This window comes from Protopterus annectens, chromosome 3.part0, assembly GCF_019279795.1.
Source record: "Protopterus annectens isolate FY-2018-M chromosome 3.part0, PAN1.0, whole genome shotgun sequence".
Classification (NCBI taxonomy): domain Eukaryota; kingdom Metazoa; phylum Chordata; order Ceratodontiformes; family Protopteridae; genus Protopterus; species Protopterus annectens.
Window position 1 is genome coordinate 1,816,169,119 of NC_056731.1, and position 18,498 is coordinate 1,816,187,616.

An 18,498-nucleotide genomic window follows, 5' to 3' on the forward strand; every position below is an offset into this window, starting at 1 on the left:
AAATTCCTCACTGCTGCAGTAGCCTTTAGGTTATATCGGTTGTTTCCTATATAGGAAAGCACAACTAGCCAGTTTCAGAAAGCTCTGGTTCCTCCCAGCACTTTTCCTAACTGCTAATTGGCTAATCCGAAGAAGGGAAATCAACAGCCAGAGTGAAGATTTCTTCAGGACTTTCTTTCCCATATAAGAAGAAAAGAGCCTAACAATCCTGAATCAAACAAACAATGACAAGGAAACATATAAAGTAGAAAAACAAAACCTTACTTTATATTCCAACTATATACAATAATAGGGGCTTGCGGAGTGGTTGCATCTACTGCAGCAGTGAGGAGTTCAAATATCTACTGTTATGGTTAAGTGCAACTTACACAATTTAACTATGATCATCATTCTAAGTGCTGCAGTAGCCCACCAGTAGATTACCCAAGCTTATCCAACCTGGGAGGAGAAAGGATAAAGGCTCAGGAGCCCCTGGAGAATGGTCCTAGCAAAGCAACTCTGGACCCTTGGAGAGAAATCTATTTTGTAATGCTTTGTGTAATATGTACGGGGGACTATGTAGTTGCCTCTAGAATGCTCCTAGATTCCACCTCTTCTAGTAGGGCATCAAAGAAGACAAGGCTCTAGCAGAATGTGCTTTGATACTACCTGGAATGGATTTGCCATGGTGGGAACAACAAGAAGGAACAGCTGAGGACAACCACCTAGAAATAGTTTGGTTAGCCATAGGATGTTCTTTTGCATCACTTTGTAAGAAATAAATAGCTGATCTGCTTTTCTAAAGGGCTTACTTCTGCCAATATAGTACCTGGACTGCTTATGCATGTCCAGAGTACGAAGAATCCCTTTTCCCTGCTTTTTACCTTCTGACTTAATTCAAAGTAAACTCTGAAACCACTCTGGCCAAGAATGGGGGTTTGTTATTAGACAGATCCTCTCGCAGTGTAAAACGAGATAGGCTCACACACCACGAGAGCTTGCTGCCATTCTTTACACTTTTCTTGCAAATATCAGAGCACTGATGAGTACAGTTTTCCAAGCCATGAACCTTCAATCAGCTTGATGGGCACATCCAAAAGATGATAGTCAACTTCTCCAAAACAAAATTGAGATCCCAATGAAGACCAACTTGTTTATAAGGAGGCCTGAGATGTAAAACACCTTTCAAAAAATGCTTTAATATAAACACAGAAAAAAGAGGGGAATCCATGGGCAGATATGCTGAAATGGCTGCAAGATGAACCTATGTAAAGGAATGAGAGAGGTCGGAGAAAGTAACTTATACAAGTATTTGAGCAGTAGTGATGCAAAACCCTTGATGGGCCCCAGGTTACTGGTTAGGCACTAACTAGAAAATTGCTTCCACATACCAACACAGGATTTTCTAGTAGTAGGCTTTCTTGATTCTTTTAGGCCTTTGCAGGCTGGTGCAGTGGTAGCATTGTCGGCTCACAGCAAGAGGTTCTTCGATTCGATTCTCAGCTGGGTGCCTTCTATGTGGAGTCTGCATGTCCGCCCTGCATTCGTGTGGGTTGCATTCGTGTGGGTTTCCTCCGGGTGCTGCGGTTTTCTCCCATGTTACAAAGACACGCGTCTGGAGCATTTCTCCCCGGGCCTCTGCTGAAAACTGGCTCATTCCAAGTCAAACTTTTCCGGTTAACAAATGTTAAATAAATAAATAAAAATAAGTTTTTGTACCTGCTGGACAACCTCATGAAATAAGTGCCTTAAAGGTATTAAAAGTGAATCATCCACAAATGATTTAGTTCCTGAAAATCAATTTCCATCTGTAAGGGTCTGTCCCAGTCCTGCTCAGCTTGTCTGTCACGAAGTTTTGTTTTGTTCTAATGGAATGAAAGATGCAAGGAGGGTTAAGAATGCTAAAAAGCTAACTTCCAAGCCATCATAACTAGCCTGCATAGGGGGTATGACCTTGTACCTTCCTGCTTTTTTTATGTACTACATGACTGTGGTGTTGTCTGTAACCACTTTTAGCAGTCTTGGGGACTATACGTGATGTAATACTTCAAGGCATGATCGCCAACATCTCCTTTACACTGATGTGCTATAGGCTGTTAAAGTCTTCACAGGCCTTGCACCTTTACCCCCATGGAAACTACTCCCCACATAAAATCTGACGCGTCTGTGGAGAGATTGCTTTGGGGTCTGAGGAGAGAACATGAGACATGGATTCAGTTGAATTTTTTTTTTTTTTTTTTGCCAACAAACATCTTTACTGATTTTTAACATATGATATAGGAAATCTTACATTTATATATATATGAAAAATAAACATGACGCCATCTTAGTTGCAAACAGCATACATCACAGACACCACTGAAACAACTGTAGTTGCAAACATTATACATCACTTATACTCTTTCCAGTCATTGTCAGTTAAGCATTATATGGTTCATTCAAATCCTGCCTCTTAAACCTCGTTCCTACTTTGCATATATTGTTCCCACAATTCCCATTTTTTCCTATGTAGTTTGCTCCCTCCCTTTTCTAAATATCCCATTTCCAGTTGTTTTACCTCTGTTACTATATTCACTACTTCTAGTAAAGTTGGTCTAGACTTAGATTTCCATTTTCTACTAATTGCTTTTTTGGCATAAATGCGGTGCAGTGGTGCAGCAGTTAACGCTGTTGCCTCACAGCAAGAGGTTCTCTGGTTCAATCCTCAGCTAGTGTGCCTTATGTGTGGAGTCTGCATGTCCTCCCTGCGTTTGCATGGTTTCCTCCAGGTACTCCGGTTTCCTCCCACAATCCAAAGACATGCATCTGGAGCGTTTCTCCCTGGGCCTCTGCTGAAAATAGGCTCTGTCCTAGATGAACTTTCCTGATCAACAAATGTTAAAGAAAGAAAGAAAGAAATTAGACTCAGCAAGGCTTTACTATGTCTAGCCAATTCCAATTGTGTATCGTAACTCAAAAAAAATCATCTCCCCAGTAACCCAGCATCTCTGGCACAGTGGTCTGCAGGTAATCCCTACAGTCTTGCCAGATCATTACACTCCCCAAAAATATGTTCCCAGCCACCTCTTTCATGCCCGTCACACTGCAAACATTTGCTATCCACCTGAGGAAAAATTCTTTGGAGTCTACTTGGGGTATAACAATACCTATATAAACACTTCCAGGCACAGATCGTAAATCTTCTAGACTTTGTTGCATATTTGGGAGATATACCTGTATCCTCCCATTGTCTCTTTGTGAATTGCTTATTCAATCTCTCTTCCCAATCCTTTCTGAGCTCCTCTGGGTGATTCTTATTATTATAATGCAATATTTTACATGCTTTATTAATTATTCCTAACAGCAGCTGCTGCTCTAGATTCTATTAAAAACTCTACCAGGGCTGGTTTTTCATTCAGGAGACCCCTACTTCTTTCTCTTTGCCTAAACTCTGATATCAATCCTCGATAGGGAAGGCAATTTCTAACCTGAAGTCCAAATTCATTCTTGGCCTCTTCCCATTCTATTACCTTTCCTTTTCTAGTTGTTTGCTCCCAATACCTTGGTCCCTTTGCCAGTTTTCTCCAATAAATTCCATCCCCCTCTTGCCTATTATTTGTATCCCTGACCACAGTCATCCCTATCGGCAAAATCTCTTTTCTCTATTCTCGTGCTGGTCTGGTTGTTAGAGTGCTCCCTGCTATTTTATGATTATAATTCTCTGTATGATTTTGGTTGTTCTCCTTAAGAGTCTACATCCAAAATCCCAATCTCTCCTTACTTCTTGAGCTTCCTCCCTGAATAAGCATCATTCCTTTCCACTTTGAATTACAGTTTTCTGCTTGTGCTGTGTATAAAACGCTCTGAAATACCCCCTCAAACTGGGTAATCCTAGTTTGCCTTGTTCTATTGGAAGAATCAGCTTATCCCAACTTGACCCTTCTCAGATAAAATTCTTCAACTCTTTTTTTAATTGCTATCCACAGCTTCTCCTCTGGTTAATAAAAATATGCCTGACCTGTGTACAAGACTAAAGGGACTAAAAGCATTTTAATGGCTTGTATCTTAGTATCCATATAACAATGGTTCCAGTTTCAATTTTTGTATCATCTTCTGCTTGGTCTCTTCTCACATATCCTTAGCTGCCACAACAGAGTCATTTCTAATCCATACTCCTAAATACTTCATTTTATCATGTCCATAAATATGGATATTGTTGGACCAATCTGAGTGTGGGTACATAATTTGCCACTATTGCCTTTGTTTTAGCTTCATTAATTCTGTATCTCAAGAAGATTTGAAACTGTCTTAAAATATTCCACAACACTGTAATCTCCCTTTCTGGTTTTGTCATATATAAAATATCATCTGCAAACAGAGCCAGCTTTTCCTGACTATCATACCAATTATATCCTTGAATTTCTGAGTCCCTTATTTTCTTTGCCAATGGTTCTAAATATAATGCAAAAACAAAGGGGAATGCAGATAACCATGCCTGGCTCCTCTACTCAACCAGAAATTATCAGAGAGGACCCTAATCCCTCTGATCCCTCATACATTCTTCTAATCAACCTTATAATTGTATCAGGGAAAGCAAATGCTTCCATTGCCCTGCACATGAAGTTCATAGGCTAATGGCCCTGGAGCCTTTACAAGCCTAGCCCATAGAAGTGCCCTGGCGTTGTGACACCTGACATTAGTTCCCAGTGCCTCTGTCAAGTACAGCCACTGCAGTGACCCCCGGGGTGAACTTTCTATTTCCTATCCACTCATCAAGATTTCTCTTGAAGAGAGCTAGTGAGGTGCTCTGCTTGACATGTATGGGAAGTCTATTGCAGAGCACGGGCAGTCTCTGGGTTATGAACCGGTCCCTCCAGCATGTTCTGTTGATTGTGATAATGAGGTTGAGGTCTTTGGAGCATGTGGTGCGGGGGACTGGGATTTCTTTAGATGTAGCATTTCTAACACAGCTGGGTCAGACATGGCTTTGTAAGTCAAGCAGAGATCGCCTCTTAGTAGACTATATGAGACAGAGAATAGCTGGAGTTTTTTGAGTCTGTCCATGTAGGACATGTGTTTTAAGGCCTAGGATCCTCTTCGTGAGGTACTTTTGTGACATCTCCAGCTGTTGCAGGTGCCTAGTGAGGTACATGCCAAATGGGGCATTATATTCTATGATTGGTCGAATGGGGGAAGAGTGAAGAGAAATTATGACCTCTTTCATTCTGGATGCAAAACCGTTGGTAATGAGAAGAGCCACATAGAAGGACTTTCTAACTACAGTGGCAATGTGGTGGTCGATGGAGAGGTTGTTGTCAACCTGTGCCCCCAGATCTCTTATAATGCCTTCAGTGTTCAATTTATCGATTCCAACATTAATCCCACTATTTTATATAACCTAGGCAAGGACTTTAAAATTTTTAACTATACCAATGTTGTAATTGAACCTGTTGTTATTGAACTACTGGCTAGAGGTAACATCTTTGTTCCCAGTAGTAAGGCTGACATTGTTAAAACATTAGTTGATTTAAAATTATTTCTTAGAAAAATGAATATGAAATTATTTTTTAGTGGTGAACAAACAGAAACTAACAATTTTCATATTGCTAGCACTTTTCTACCACCTATGCACCCTGTTTTGAATTTATTTGAAAAAATATGTGAGACAGATTTAAGAAATATGTTGTGTTCTAACATCAATAGGAAAAACATGTTGTTTAATGTTACTACAAAAGAAAGAACAGCTTTGCAGTCATTGAGAGAAACAGGGGTCAGGTTTATGCAACCAAAGGAGGGGGACTAGTGGTTATGACACAGGTACAATATACAAACAAAATGTCGAGTATATTAAATAGTGATGCTTACCAAGAAACTTCTAGAAATGAATTGCAACAAGCATATTCTAGAATAGGGTCACTATTCAATGACTTCTTTATAGAAGGCAGAAAAGACCTGTCAACATTCAACTATTTGACCATGTTAACACCTAGAACCCCAAACCTTTTCGGTGTTCCTAAAATACACAAATCACTAGTTGACCCCCCCATGAGACCTTTAGTTGATGCTAGAAATAGTATCACATATCCGTGTGCAAAAATGGTGGATAATATACTACAGAAATATGTACAAGAGAAAGCAATATGTAAAGACTCCTGGTCTTTCCTTCGAAATATTAACAACCTTGAGTATAATGGCAGCCTAAACTTCCTAACCGTCGACGTGGGAGATTTGTATACATGCATCCCTCACCAAGACTGTATAGAATGGGTGAGCTTCATGTTAAGGAAAAGAGGGGCTAAACAGTCAGAAATCACCTTGATAGAAGAAATGCTAGATATAGTTCTATCATACAATTTTTTTGATTTTTAACAACAAAACCTATCTACATAAAACAGGTGTAGCCATGGGCTCCCCATGCGGGGTTTGCTAATTTAGTCATGGCCTACTGGGAACAAGAAGTGATAGGGAAGGATGACCAAATGATGAATAAAATCAAATTTTATACACGTTTCCTAGATGATATTTTTATTTTAATGGAAGGAGACGAAAAAATAGCATCTGATTTGGTTTCATCTTTCAATAACAGTTCTGGTTTCCCGTCTTTCACGTATAAGTACAGTAGTGAAAGGATTGCTTATTTAGCTGTAGATTTACGGCAGGACCATAAGAATAGATCATTCTGTGCCAAAATTTATAGGAAAGAAATATATTCTAACACCTTGCTCCATTATAGCATTAACCATCCTTGGTATAAGAAAAAATCAGCAGTAAAAGGCCAATTGGTCAGAGCAGCCCGTATGGTTTCCAGAGATGTGGATTTTTTTGATGACTGCCAATTACTCAAAGAAATGTTTATGAGACGTGGTTACCCAAAACAACTCAGACAGTCTGATTAATGAAGTGAAAATAAAGAGAATCAGGTATTTACCAAGCTATTCTTGGTGGTACACAACACTTGGTAGTACAGGTTAAAAAAACCAGACACATCATTAGTAAGATTGGCATTTATAACTCCTTTCGGTATTGACAGTGAGGTCATCACATTGGTAATCAATAAAAATTGGCCAATAATCAACAATGACAAAGTAGTATGAAACAAACTACCAGATAAACCAAAAATAGTTTGGAGAAGAGGTAAAACCATCAAACAAATCATGGAGAGCAACATACAGGGACTGCCATGGAGAAAGGGTATGTTTCAATGCAATACGTGTAATTATTGTTCTTACATGAATACTGGGGAAACTTTTTGCATAAGAAATGTTACATACGAGGTGAGACACAAATTTACCTGTCAGTCCAAAGGTGTAGTGTATTTAGCCCAATGTCAACAATGTGCAGCATTTTATTTCGGGAAAACTGACAGAAAACTTTGTGAACGTGTCTATGAACACTTGTATGCTATTAGAAAAAACAAACCTGAAAATGCATTAGCAAAACATACAATGGAAAATCCGAATCACAAATTTCTGTTTAGAGCAGTTGATTGTGTTCTCACAGACGGTAGGGGTGGACCACACCATGTACAATTAGAGGTATTGGAATTATACTGGCAGATCCGTTGTAATGCCAGTGTTATTCCTGGACTCAACGAAATATGCTCCCTCTATCCAATATTGAAGCTAAAAGTTTGTGCAGATGAGGATATAACTACACATATATTTCATCTGGATTAATTGAATGTAGTTATATTCATGTATTGACACATTTACACTTTTTCTTATTAGAATTCATATATATATATTTTTTTGTATGTACAGAATAGACCTATCTCTATCTTTATTGTGTCTGTGATTCAGGTATTGGTCATTGTTTCAAAATAACAACATCGACCTGTTTTATATACAGATATGTTCTGCATCGATCTTGTTTTCTATGATGTCATTGGGGACATTTTCATTTCCCCCCTTTTTTTTACATACATTATGTATATCGATTTATTGGTTTTATACGTATTTAGATATACTAGTTCTTGTTTGTTTGATATGGTCTTCACCATTGCAAATATATGTGGTATAGATGTACTTATTGGATTCAGCTATTTCCACTACTATAGATTCACTGCTGTCAATGTATACAAGGTGCATGCCATAGTTTTTAATCTTCTGATTATTTGCTTAAAAATTTATTCCATTATAATGGCTTCTGTCCATGTTAGACTAGTACTAGGTTTGACTACCTTAATGGTAACAGGGTTTTTCATTGGGTTAACCTTTTCATGTTAACCAGCATTTAAATTGGCCGTGGTATTCAAATTGTGTTTTTTTTGCCTTTTTCCTTCCCTTTTACACATATCATGCATGCTAGATTTACGAGTTTTTTATACACTAGGTATAGTAAGCTATTGTTTGTTAAACAAGATGTTGCTTAATGTAAATATTTGTATTTTATATTTTATATGTATTTATTGGATCCGCATTTTATTATTTTAGACCCATTATTGTCATTCATATATATATATATATATATATATATATATATATATATGCTTCAAAAAGTTTTAACATTTTAAAACTTACACCATTTAAATGGTTTTGACTTGTCCTGTTCCATGTCAGACAAGCATTAGGTTTTACCTTTCATGGTAAACACAGTTTCTTCTGTTAGTTTAAACTACTTAACACTCAATCAGTATTAAGATCAGCTGTGGTGTTTGTAATTGCAGCACCACTCCAACAGGATATATACTGTAGTTGTTGTAAGGTTCTTTGTCTGAAGAAGTCCCACAATTAGGTGGGACGAAAAGCGCTTAACTTTTACTTGTTTCTTTCATTCTTACTATTTAATTAAAATTTTTTTTACAATACAGCTAAATCGCTGTTTTTGGAGAGTAGCATATACGGTTTACACCCTTCTGTGTTCAGCTGTTACATTGCTTGTTGTTTTTTCGAGTTTAAGGAAATTAGTTTTTCCCAAAGGGGGTGAGGACACATTTTTTGGCATGAAGCTTAACGCCATGGTTTCGACACCAGTCATTGGTCTCAGTGAGGCCTTTCTGTAGGATGTCTGCATCACTTGGGGAGTTAATAATGGCTCCCAGCTTGCAGTCGTCTGCAAACTTGGTCAGCCAGAGTCCCTCCGTGTTGACCTGGACTTCTGAGAAGTAGATGTTAAACAGGAGAGGATACAGGATTGATCACTATGGGACTCCACTTGTGACTGGTCAGCTGTCTGACTTGGGAGTCCTGTACTATCACACTGTGGATTCCATTTGTGAGCCAATTTGCAAACCACCTAATGATATAGGGGTTGATGCCTAGTTTGGCGAGTTTATCAATAATTCCTGAGTGAGGAAAGGTATCAAGGGCCTTGGCCAGATCGAGGTAGGCTGTATGAACTGCCTTTACCTTCATCCACACCTCTGGTGACTGACTCAAAGAAGTCAACCAGGTTGAGCAGGCATGATCTATCTTTCACAAAACCAAATTGCATGGGATCTAGAGTTTGGAGATTCTCTATATCCTTATTAACTAGGTCCATGATAATGCACTCCACAGCCTTACATATCAGACTCATTAGACTAATGGGTAAAAGCGAACCACCGAAGACTCCAAAAAACAAATGGCCAAAAAACAAGTCCACAACTCAAACAGGGCGATAAACCACCAACAACCAGAGCACAATTCCCAGAGTAAATACCACGATCCAGCAGTTAAAAGTTCAGTTTATTAAAACCAAAAACACACTCCAACAATGGTCAGGTTTAGCGCTTTCATCTGACTACAATCAGACTTCATCAGAACCATTAGGACATTATAACATTAGGACGGGTGTTAGTACTAATGCCTTAGCAAAGCATGTAATGACAACGAGTCCAATGCATATGTTTGAGTTAATGGTTACTGATACCATTAAACCTAATTCTAGAGGGGGGAATGTAACTAATATTACCGAAGAAAAGGAAATGAAATGGATTATTCGCCTTAGGGCAGACTTTGGTAAGGGTTTAAATGATAGGATGTCCATTAAACCAGTCCTTCATTCCAAAAGTCTCAGGGTGAGGTAACCATGTAGGTTATCTACTTTTTTGATTGTTTTTTATAGTAGTTAGATAATTTGATTATTTAATATAGTGATAGGTTTTAAATAATAATAAAAATAATATAGATTTTGAATAATTATAACTATAAGAATGTTTCATTAAAAATATTAAAAATATTTAGTATTATATTATATTTGGGACGCTTTTGTGTATATCAGATTTGATATAATGATGTATGTGGGGATGTTTTGTTGCAGTTATTTAAGTCATTTAGGAATTATATGAGTTGTTGATATGCTTCGGAGGAGTCAGAAGCTTTTGTTCGGTTTCAGTCCGGTTTCTGACTTCCTTCGATTTTTTGTTTGTATATATGCACACATATTCATGTACATTATTTTTGATTGGTGATGTATATATGGAATATTGATTATATGTTTGAAATGCTGTGTCATAAGAGTTTGGATATTTATACGTTGGTCTTATGCATATATAATGGTGATACGTTCAAATTCTAGCAGATGATAGCATTTAGCTCTATTATGAATTTTATGCATTATGCCTACTTTTTACGTTTATATAGGATTTCTATGTGGTTTTATGCAGCAGCATTAATGTCCGTTAATCATAGTAAACATTCTTGTTATTTCGAGGTTTTTAACTGCGCTGAGATACATTTTTGATTTTTTGTTATAAGTAGGATAGTTTATTTTTATAAGTATTGATATGTTTTATTTATGAAATTATATGTAGGTTGATTTGTAAGCAAATGCTAGTTTTTATTGCATGTGACGAACCTTCTTTGAGTTGTATTAATGAAGGAAATGACGTTGTTGTTTAGGCGAGTCATGATTGGAGACATAGTTTTTAAATGTATTCTATTACTCAGTCCGTTATGGTCTGAAGAAGCATTTTGTGAAAGCGCTTACCACCGACTGAGTGCACAATAAAATTTACGTGTTAGTAGAATGTTTTAGAACTCGTGTTTTACAATAAGAGGACGTTTTTGGATTATCACTACGCCAAGGATAATATAACTTTCGCATGGTTGCTGTTGTTGGAATTCTTATCGTGTATACATATATATATATATATATATACATATATATATATATATATATACATATATATAGATATATATGAATATGTATATATATATATATATATATATATATATATATATGTATGTATATATATATATATATATATATATATATATATATATATATGAATATGTATATATATATATATATATATATATATATATATACGTATATGTATATATATATATATATGTATATATATATCACAGAAAGAGAGATAAACCCACTAGAAATCAAAAAACACACCCTTGGAAGGCAGCTGTTCCAAATTCCAGTATCCAAGTCAAGGTACAAACGAATAAAACAATGATAAAGTTGCAGTCAGAAGTTGTAGTCAAAAAATACAACAGAATAAAGCTAAAATACTTTATTCCAACTGAGAACGTAAGCGCTTTCACGGAGTCCCCCTCCGCTTCATCAGACGTTGTAAAAATAAGCTCTTACACAAGATTTAAATAACAAAACTCTTCCTTAATTAGTAACAATTATCTAATCAGAATGCATTCTTCTTAAAGCAAAATTGCATACTAGCAACTTTAAACAACTTTAAGAACCTAAAAACATGGATATACAAAATCTAATTACTTACATATTTTCTATTGGATTTAGGTCTGGGCTCTGCCTGGGCCATTCCAAAACTTAAATTTTCTTCTGGTGAAGCCATTCTTTTGTTGATTTGGATGTATGCTTGGGATCAGTGTCATGTTGAAAGGTGAAATTCCTCATCATGTTCAGCTTTGTAGCAGACGCCTGAAGGTTTTGGGCCAAAAGTGACTGGTATTTGGAACTGTTCATAACTCCCTCCACCTTAAGTAAAACCCTAGGTTCAGCTGACAAAAAGCAAACCCAAAGCCCGATACTACCACCACCATGCTTCACAGTGGGATGTTGTTGTTTTGGTGATGCAAAGTGTTGTTTTAGCACCAAATGTACCTTTGGAATTATGGCCAAAAAAAGTTCAACCTTGGTCTCGTCAGACCATAGCATATTTTCCCACATGCTTTTGGGAGACCTGATGTATTGTTTTGCAAATTTTAAATGGGCCTGGATGTTTTTCTGTGTAAGAAAAGGCTTCCGTCTTGCAACCCTAACCCATAGGTTAGACATATGGAGAATACAGGAGATTGTTGTCACATGTAGTACATAACCGGTACTTGCCAGAAATTCCTGCATCTCCTTCAGTGTTTCTGTAGGTCTCTCAGCAGCCTCCCTGACCAATTTTTGTCTGGTCTCTTCAACAATTTTGGAGGGATGTCCAGTTCTTTGTAACGTCACTGTCCACTTTTTCATGACGGTCTTCACTGTGTTCCACGGTATATCCAATGCTGTGAAAAATTTTTGTACCCTTCTCCTGACTGATACCTTTCAACAATGAGATCCCTTAGATGCTTTGTACGTTCTCTGCGAACCATGGCTTTTGCTGTAGCAGGCAACTGAATAAATGGCAGGAAAATCATAGTAGGGCAACTGAGTAAATGTCTGGAAAATCCTACTAGGACAGCTGAACTTTATTTGGGGTTAATTGGAGTCTCTTTAATTGATGGCAGGTGTGTACCCAAGAATACTGAATACTGTAATTAAATCAAAAGGTGCTTAAAAAGTATTAGTTTAAGGATATGCACACACAACAAAGTATTAGTTTAAGTGTGTGCACACTTACGCAACCAGTGTACTGTATGTTTTTTATTTTTTATATTTTTTCTCCTAACAGATTTGTTTTTCTATTAAATTGTACAGGTTATAAGTCACATTAAAGATGGGAAAAGTTTTGAAAGGATTCATTGTATTCTCATTATATTCTCATTTTTTATATCACAAAACCTGGCATTTTAACAGGGGTGTGTAAACGTTTTATATCCACTGCGTGTGTGTGTGTGCGTGTGTGTGTGTGTGTGTGTGTGCATATGTATATATATATATATATATATATATATATATATATATATATATATATGCGTGTATATGTGTATATATATATATATGTATATATATATATATATATATATATATATATATATATGGTTCCCCTTTAGAAGGTCGAACTACTGAAATCTCAAAAGTCATATGGCTGAAGCCATATGCTCGAATTTCAGAAGTTCGACCTTCTGAAAGGGGATGTTAAAAAAAAAAAAAATGTTTCTGCAGGGGGCAAGCATCCATGCACTCCCCACACCCCCCGCTACTTATTTATTCTAACTCTGAGATCACACTACAGCGCAGAAAGGGAAAGCTCTCGTTCTGCACTGTATGCCGATCCTTATTCAGACGGTCGAGCTTCTGAAATTTCGAGCATACTGCCTCGACCATATGACTTTCGAGATTTCAGCGGTTCGACCTTCTAAAGGGGAACCATAGATATATATATATATATATATATATATGTATGTATATATAAAATATCTTGCAATGTAGGGATATGGAACACATTTTGTGACTCACGGTTTCATAATCCAGCAGAAAACTTGTCCTGTAACTAACCCTTGCATCTTTGTACATCACTTGTCACACCTTTAGTCTCAGTAGGGTATTATCATTCCTGAAAAAATAAAACAATAGCTAATTAACATTAAAATATATGCCTCTTACTACAGTATGACTAGCAAACCATGCATTTTGGTACATTCTGTACATACCTTGTTTGTTTTGCCACTTGATCAAAACCACGGATGGTTACAAAATTAGTGAAAGCTGTCAAGTATCTGAAAATAATAATAAACTAATCACCATTATTTTATTTCAGCATGTGTTACACAGACATCATTTACAATGGGAGTCCTATCTATCATGAAGTTGCCTACACAGCTCTGGTATTTCCAGTGCTATAATCATCATTAACAAGGCCACATATTTCTTTCCGAAAATAACATGCATGTTAACAAAAAACACTCATACTGGCATTGCAAAAAAATAGTTGTCTGCATGCAATATCCCAGCTGTCCAGACCCAGCTTAATGAAGACTCCAAGCAAACAAAGCTACTACAATAATAGTTCTTTGGTTAGGTGACTTAATGGACCATGTCTCATCAGCTAGGATATTTCAAAAGATTCAGCATGGGTGTTTTCCTGTGATGAATCTAGTGAGCCTACTCCTTTCACCTGTTTCGTACTTGTATGTCTTTTGAGTCTCAAATATTTCCCCATTAGAACGCATTGCTAGCCTACAACTAACTCAACAGTCTGCTCCAACTAATTTACCATGCCCTTGTACTACAGTGTCTGGATCTAAACCCTTGGAAGGCTTCTTGTTTTCTTTCCTGTATCTCCACACTAGTCCATTTCCCTATTCCACTATGCCATGACTACCATGCCCTGGTCACTGTTAGTGCACATCTGGTCAACCCAATCCCAAAGCACATCCCCAGTCAATTATTCAAACCCGCATACTGATTCTTTGTTAGGCTTATATTACATTAGATTAGACTATGCCTGAAGTAAGGTCACAACTGGTTTAGTGATTCTAAATGCACAATGGCATTTTAATTACCTACCAGCAACAGTTTACTGTTTTTTGTAGTTCTTTGCATCTGAGGCAAAATTAAGTCTGCAAATGCAGATGAAATAGCTTCCTTGAATTTAAAATAAATGATAATTTTGTTCTCACTCTGTCTTGCTCATCTCATTCACTGTTTAGTTTCTTGAGCATAAGGTAGCAGTACAACGTGAGGAGGGGATAAGTCCATGTATAATTGTCTGCTCATTGGGTTAAACTGCATACATGTGTTGTTATGCATTTTTATAGGGCTCTTCAAGCCTGTCTAGTCAAAGTGATATTTTTCAGAGAAGCCCCCACATAGTCAATGTGCACCAGATGAAGTATATAAACCTACACAAACTAAGCACTGGATACAAAACAATGTATTGGAAGACATACATCTTTATATACAGTCTATTAATTATCAATCAATTACCAAACTTGAAATCATGGTCTTCCATTTTTACTTGCTTAGTTTTCTTCCCAGAGGTCACTTATGCCAACAACCTCAGTTGCCATACTGCTATATTCAATAAAAAATATTGAAATGGCAAATTCTAAACCAAATGCATGTACATATTTACCTATTAATATATAATAATTATTTTATAGTTTATTCCAGGCAAATAAAACCATTATCATGTATTTGCATTTCTCGAGAGTGTATCGATCTGGATGTGCATATTACTTCTGGTCATTTACATCCCTCTCAGTCATTTGCTGTCATTCCTGTGCTCATCAGCTCATCTCTTATTAACCACCCCCAGGATTCATGAAGCTTGCACCATGCACCGGAGTAGCATCGGCGATTTAGCGCCAAATATGGCCATCGAGCAATTCAGGTAAGAGCTGTTTCCACGTGCATTACCAGAGTACGCCAGAGCTGCGCAGCTCCCAGCGCATGTATGCTAATTACCCCATGTGCAGCAGTGTAGCATGCAAATGAAGGTATATAGTGATTCATGAAGTTGTGCAGGCGTAGCGTAAGCATGTAGAAATGTAAACCAAAAAAAAAACAGTTTACATTTTGTCAAACATAAAATCGGAGCCATGAAAGCGGACCAAACTTACGTATTATAATGTTAATATATGCCAATGGCTAAATATATAGCCAATGGCATAAAACAACATGCACAACATATAAAAAATAACATTTAATGTCATGGCCACACCAACGCAAAGTAAAACCGCAGTGCATCGGTGCACAAATGGGATCACAAGGAAAATATATTTAGATGTCATAAAAATGCAATGTAACGCAATTCATGATATCCCCATAATAGTCAATGGCACGCATGCTACACCACAACCATGGCGCAAGGGTTGCTAAGGGTCTGTGACAGTGTTCCGTGTGGTAGGAATTAGCAGTCAATGCCATGCAAATGAGTCAAGTAATACTGAATCCCAAACGTCCCACCGGCGTAAGGATGTACCACACGGCGTAGCGTTACAACACCGAGGAGTGGCCTGGAGGTAAACAAGACATCAAGAGAAGAACATTGGATCATTGCTAATTCGTGTTGCTAAGCAACGCCGCAGGATAGGGGTGTGGAAGTAGCCATAGCTTTGCTTAGCTGAGAGCACACAAGGTAACCGAAACATGTGAACATGGATGAAAACGCGCACAAAACCCGGTAAACGGTTGTGTGCGGCGAGCACTACAGCTGAAACAGGAAGGATATGGGAAGACAATATGGAAATGCTGCAGCATGGTAATTGGAGTACAAATGAATAATTATCACCTAGAAACTCACAGTGGGCCATAGACAACAGCTAACAAGGCTGCTAGCACCTATCTGCAGAACAGGAAAGGGAAGGTGCTGTACAGCAAAGAAAAGAGAACTGTCACAGCAGAACAAAGCAAACTTGCAGTAGATCATCTACATAACACATTTCCCAACAAAATCCTGGGTTGTGGAAACACAAAACAAGAAAGGCGGCCGCTGGATGCATGCCTGGCAATGGGAGGTGAATCGTGTTGAAAATAGAAGTAAAGGACAATAGATGAATCACGGAAGACAAGTGTAAGTCAACAACAAAGGCCCCACAATAACAGTACCTGCTGTAAAACCAATAATTAAGATACCCTGCAGCTGGACTAGCACAAGTACACACAATTACACCAGCATCATCCATTGCACAATAGTATAAGGTGTGAAAGCCCCACACACCCACACTTGTGCATTCCCAGACACTCTGCACCATTGGTGTATACAGACAGGGAACTTTTAATATGTATATGTTAGGGGCTGCCATAGCTTTGATTCATCAGCATGTGTTGGAGACTGATGGTGGTGTGGAGGATGATGCTGACAACCATCTCAGGCACCAGAGGAGGAGACAAGTTTCCAGACCCAGGGTAACCTACCAGGGGCTACATGATCTGGAGATAGTAGAGCGTTACAGGGTGGACAGGGACATCATACAGCAACTTGTTGAGCTGTGCCGGCCACGCCTCAGAGCCAGAAGTAACAGAGGGGAACCCATCCCAGTGGACACGAAGGTATATGTAAGCTTGAGAATACTAGCCACAGGTACCTTCCAAAGGCCAACTGGGAATATCATGGGGATCTCACAGGCATCAGCATCCAGGGTACTGCAACAGCTCCTGGATGCCATGTACCACATGCCAATGAGCACATATAGTTTCCCCGAACGCAGGAAAAGTTGGCCAGCAATATGCATCTCTTCCACCGTGTGGCAGACTACCCGGAGGTACTGGGTGCAATAGACTGCACGCACATACACATCAAGTCACCACCCGGTGAGCAGGGTATGCGCTACATAAACAGCAATGGATTCCCCTCCATCAACTGCCAGGTCGTGTGCAGTGCCCAGGGCATTATCATGGATGTGTGTGCTGGCAGCCCTGGAAGCTATCACGACTCCCACATCTGGCATGCCTCACTGCTGTATCAGGTATTTCCAGGGGGGACATCCCATATGGCCACCTGGTGGGGGATGCTGGAACCACGGATGATGACTCCCATCAGAAATGTATACACAGCCACGCAAGAACGCCATAATGAGGCACACACAGAAACCAGAATCATCATAGAGCGCGTGTTTGGGATGCTAAAATCATGGTTCCGTTGCTTGGACATACTCTCCAGGAACTTGTGCCCACATCTTCATAGTATGTGCCATGCTACACAATATGATCCTGCGGAAACAGCTGCAGCAGAGACAGAATGGTGAAGGCCCTCAGAGCCCACCACCATTGCCAAGGGACCCACAAGCACAGGGGGACTCGAACACCCTGTGCTAGCCCCAGTAGGCAGACGGAGGCGTGCCCAGTATGCCCATGCCTTGGCAAAGAGGGAACGTATAGCACACACACTGACAGTGTAGGCACTCATGGACTGACACCCTTCTCTGCCTGCACACACATCAAACATGGATGGCGCACACACGACCACCAGTAAATTGTCAAGTATAGGTGGTCTACTGTGTGCATCCTACATAGGTAGTCCTCAACTATTGTACACACAACTGCAATTGGCACAAGGTAAGTCAATACCTGAACAGTAAATTAAGCTATCAGCATGTGTCCATACTGTATGTACAGGTTCATAGATACATAGGTAGGTACATGCCCAACCGCCGAGTCCACTCATAAGCATAGGCAAAACGTGTCTGCTGTCGCCACCCCATCGATCAACTAACTGTCCCTCTGTGGAGCAGAGCCACTTGCAGGATCCCTGGGGTATAGCTACTGTTCACCACCCACTCTGTAAGGATTCCCCGGAGTGTCAATGAGGGGTTTTGTATAATGTAATCAGGGATGTAGTTCCAAATAATGAGGAGTATCCCTGACCGGGATCTTCACAGATGTGTACATGTTACATAGTATACCTTAAACACAGCTTGCATATATAGGTAGTTCTCCACAGAATAATAAACATGTGGAACACACACAACCGCTGAAATGTGTGTTAAATCACTCTTGCACTACCAGTGCCTGCTCTGAGAGGTAAGATATCAC

At 38.7% G+C, this 18,498-nt stretch overlaps 1 protein-coding gene across 4 annotated transcripts in view; it reads right to left on the reverse strand.

Annotated features, from left to right (window-relative positions):
- ALS2CL (ALS2 C-terminal like) overlaps positions 1-18,498 on the reverse strand; it is a 2,758,770-nt gene that overhangs the window by 2,212,031 nt on the left and 528,241 nt on the right. For all 4 annotated transcript variants that reach the window (XM_044065874.1, XM_044065873.1, XM_044065871.1 and 1 more), the window contains one exon: positions 13,674-13,739. In XM_044065874.1, coding sequence (XP_043921809.1) covers positions 13,674-13,739 — 66 coding nt within the window. The remainder of the gene's footprint in view (positions 1-13,673; positions 13,740-18,498) is intronic.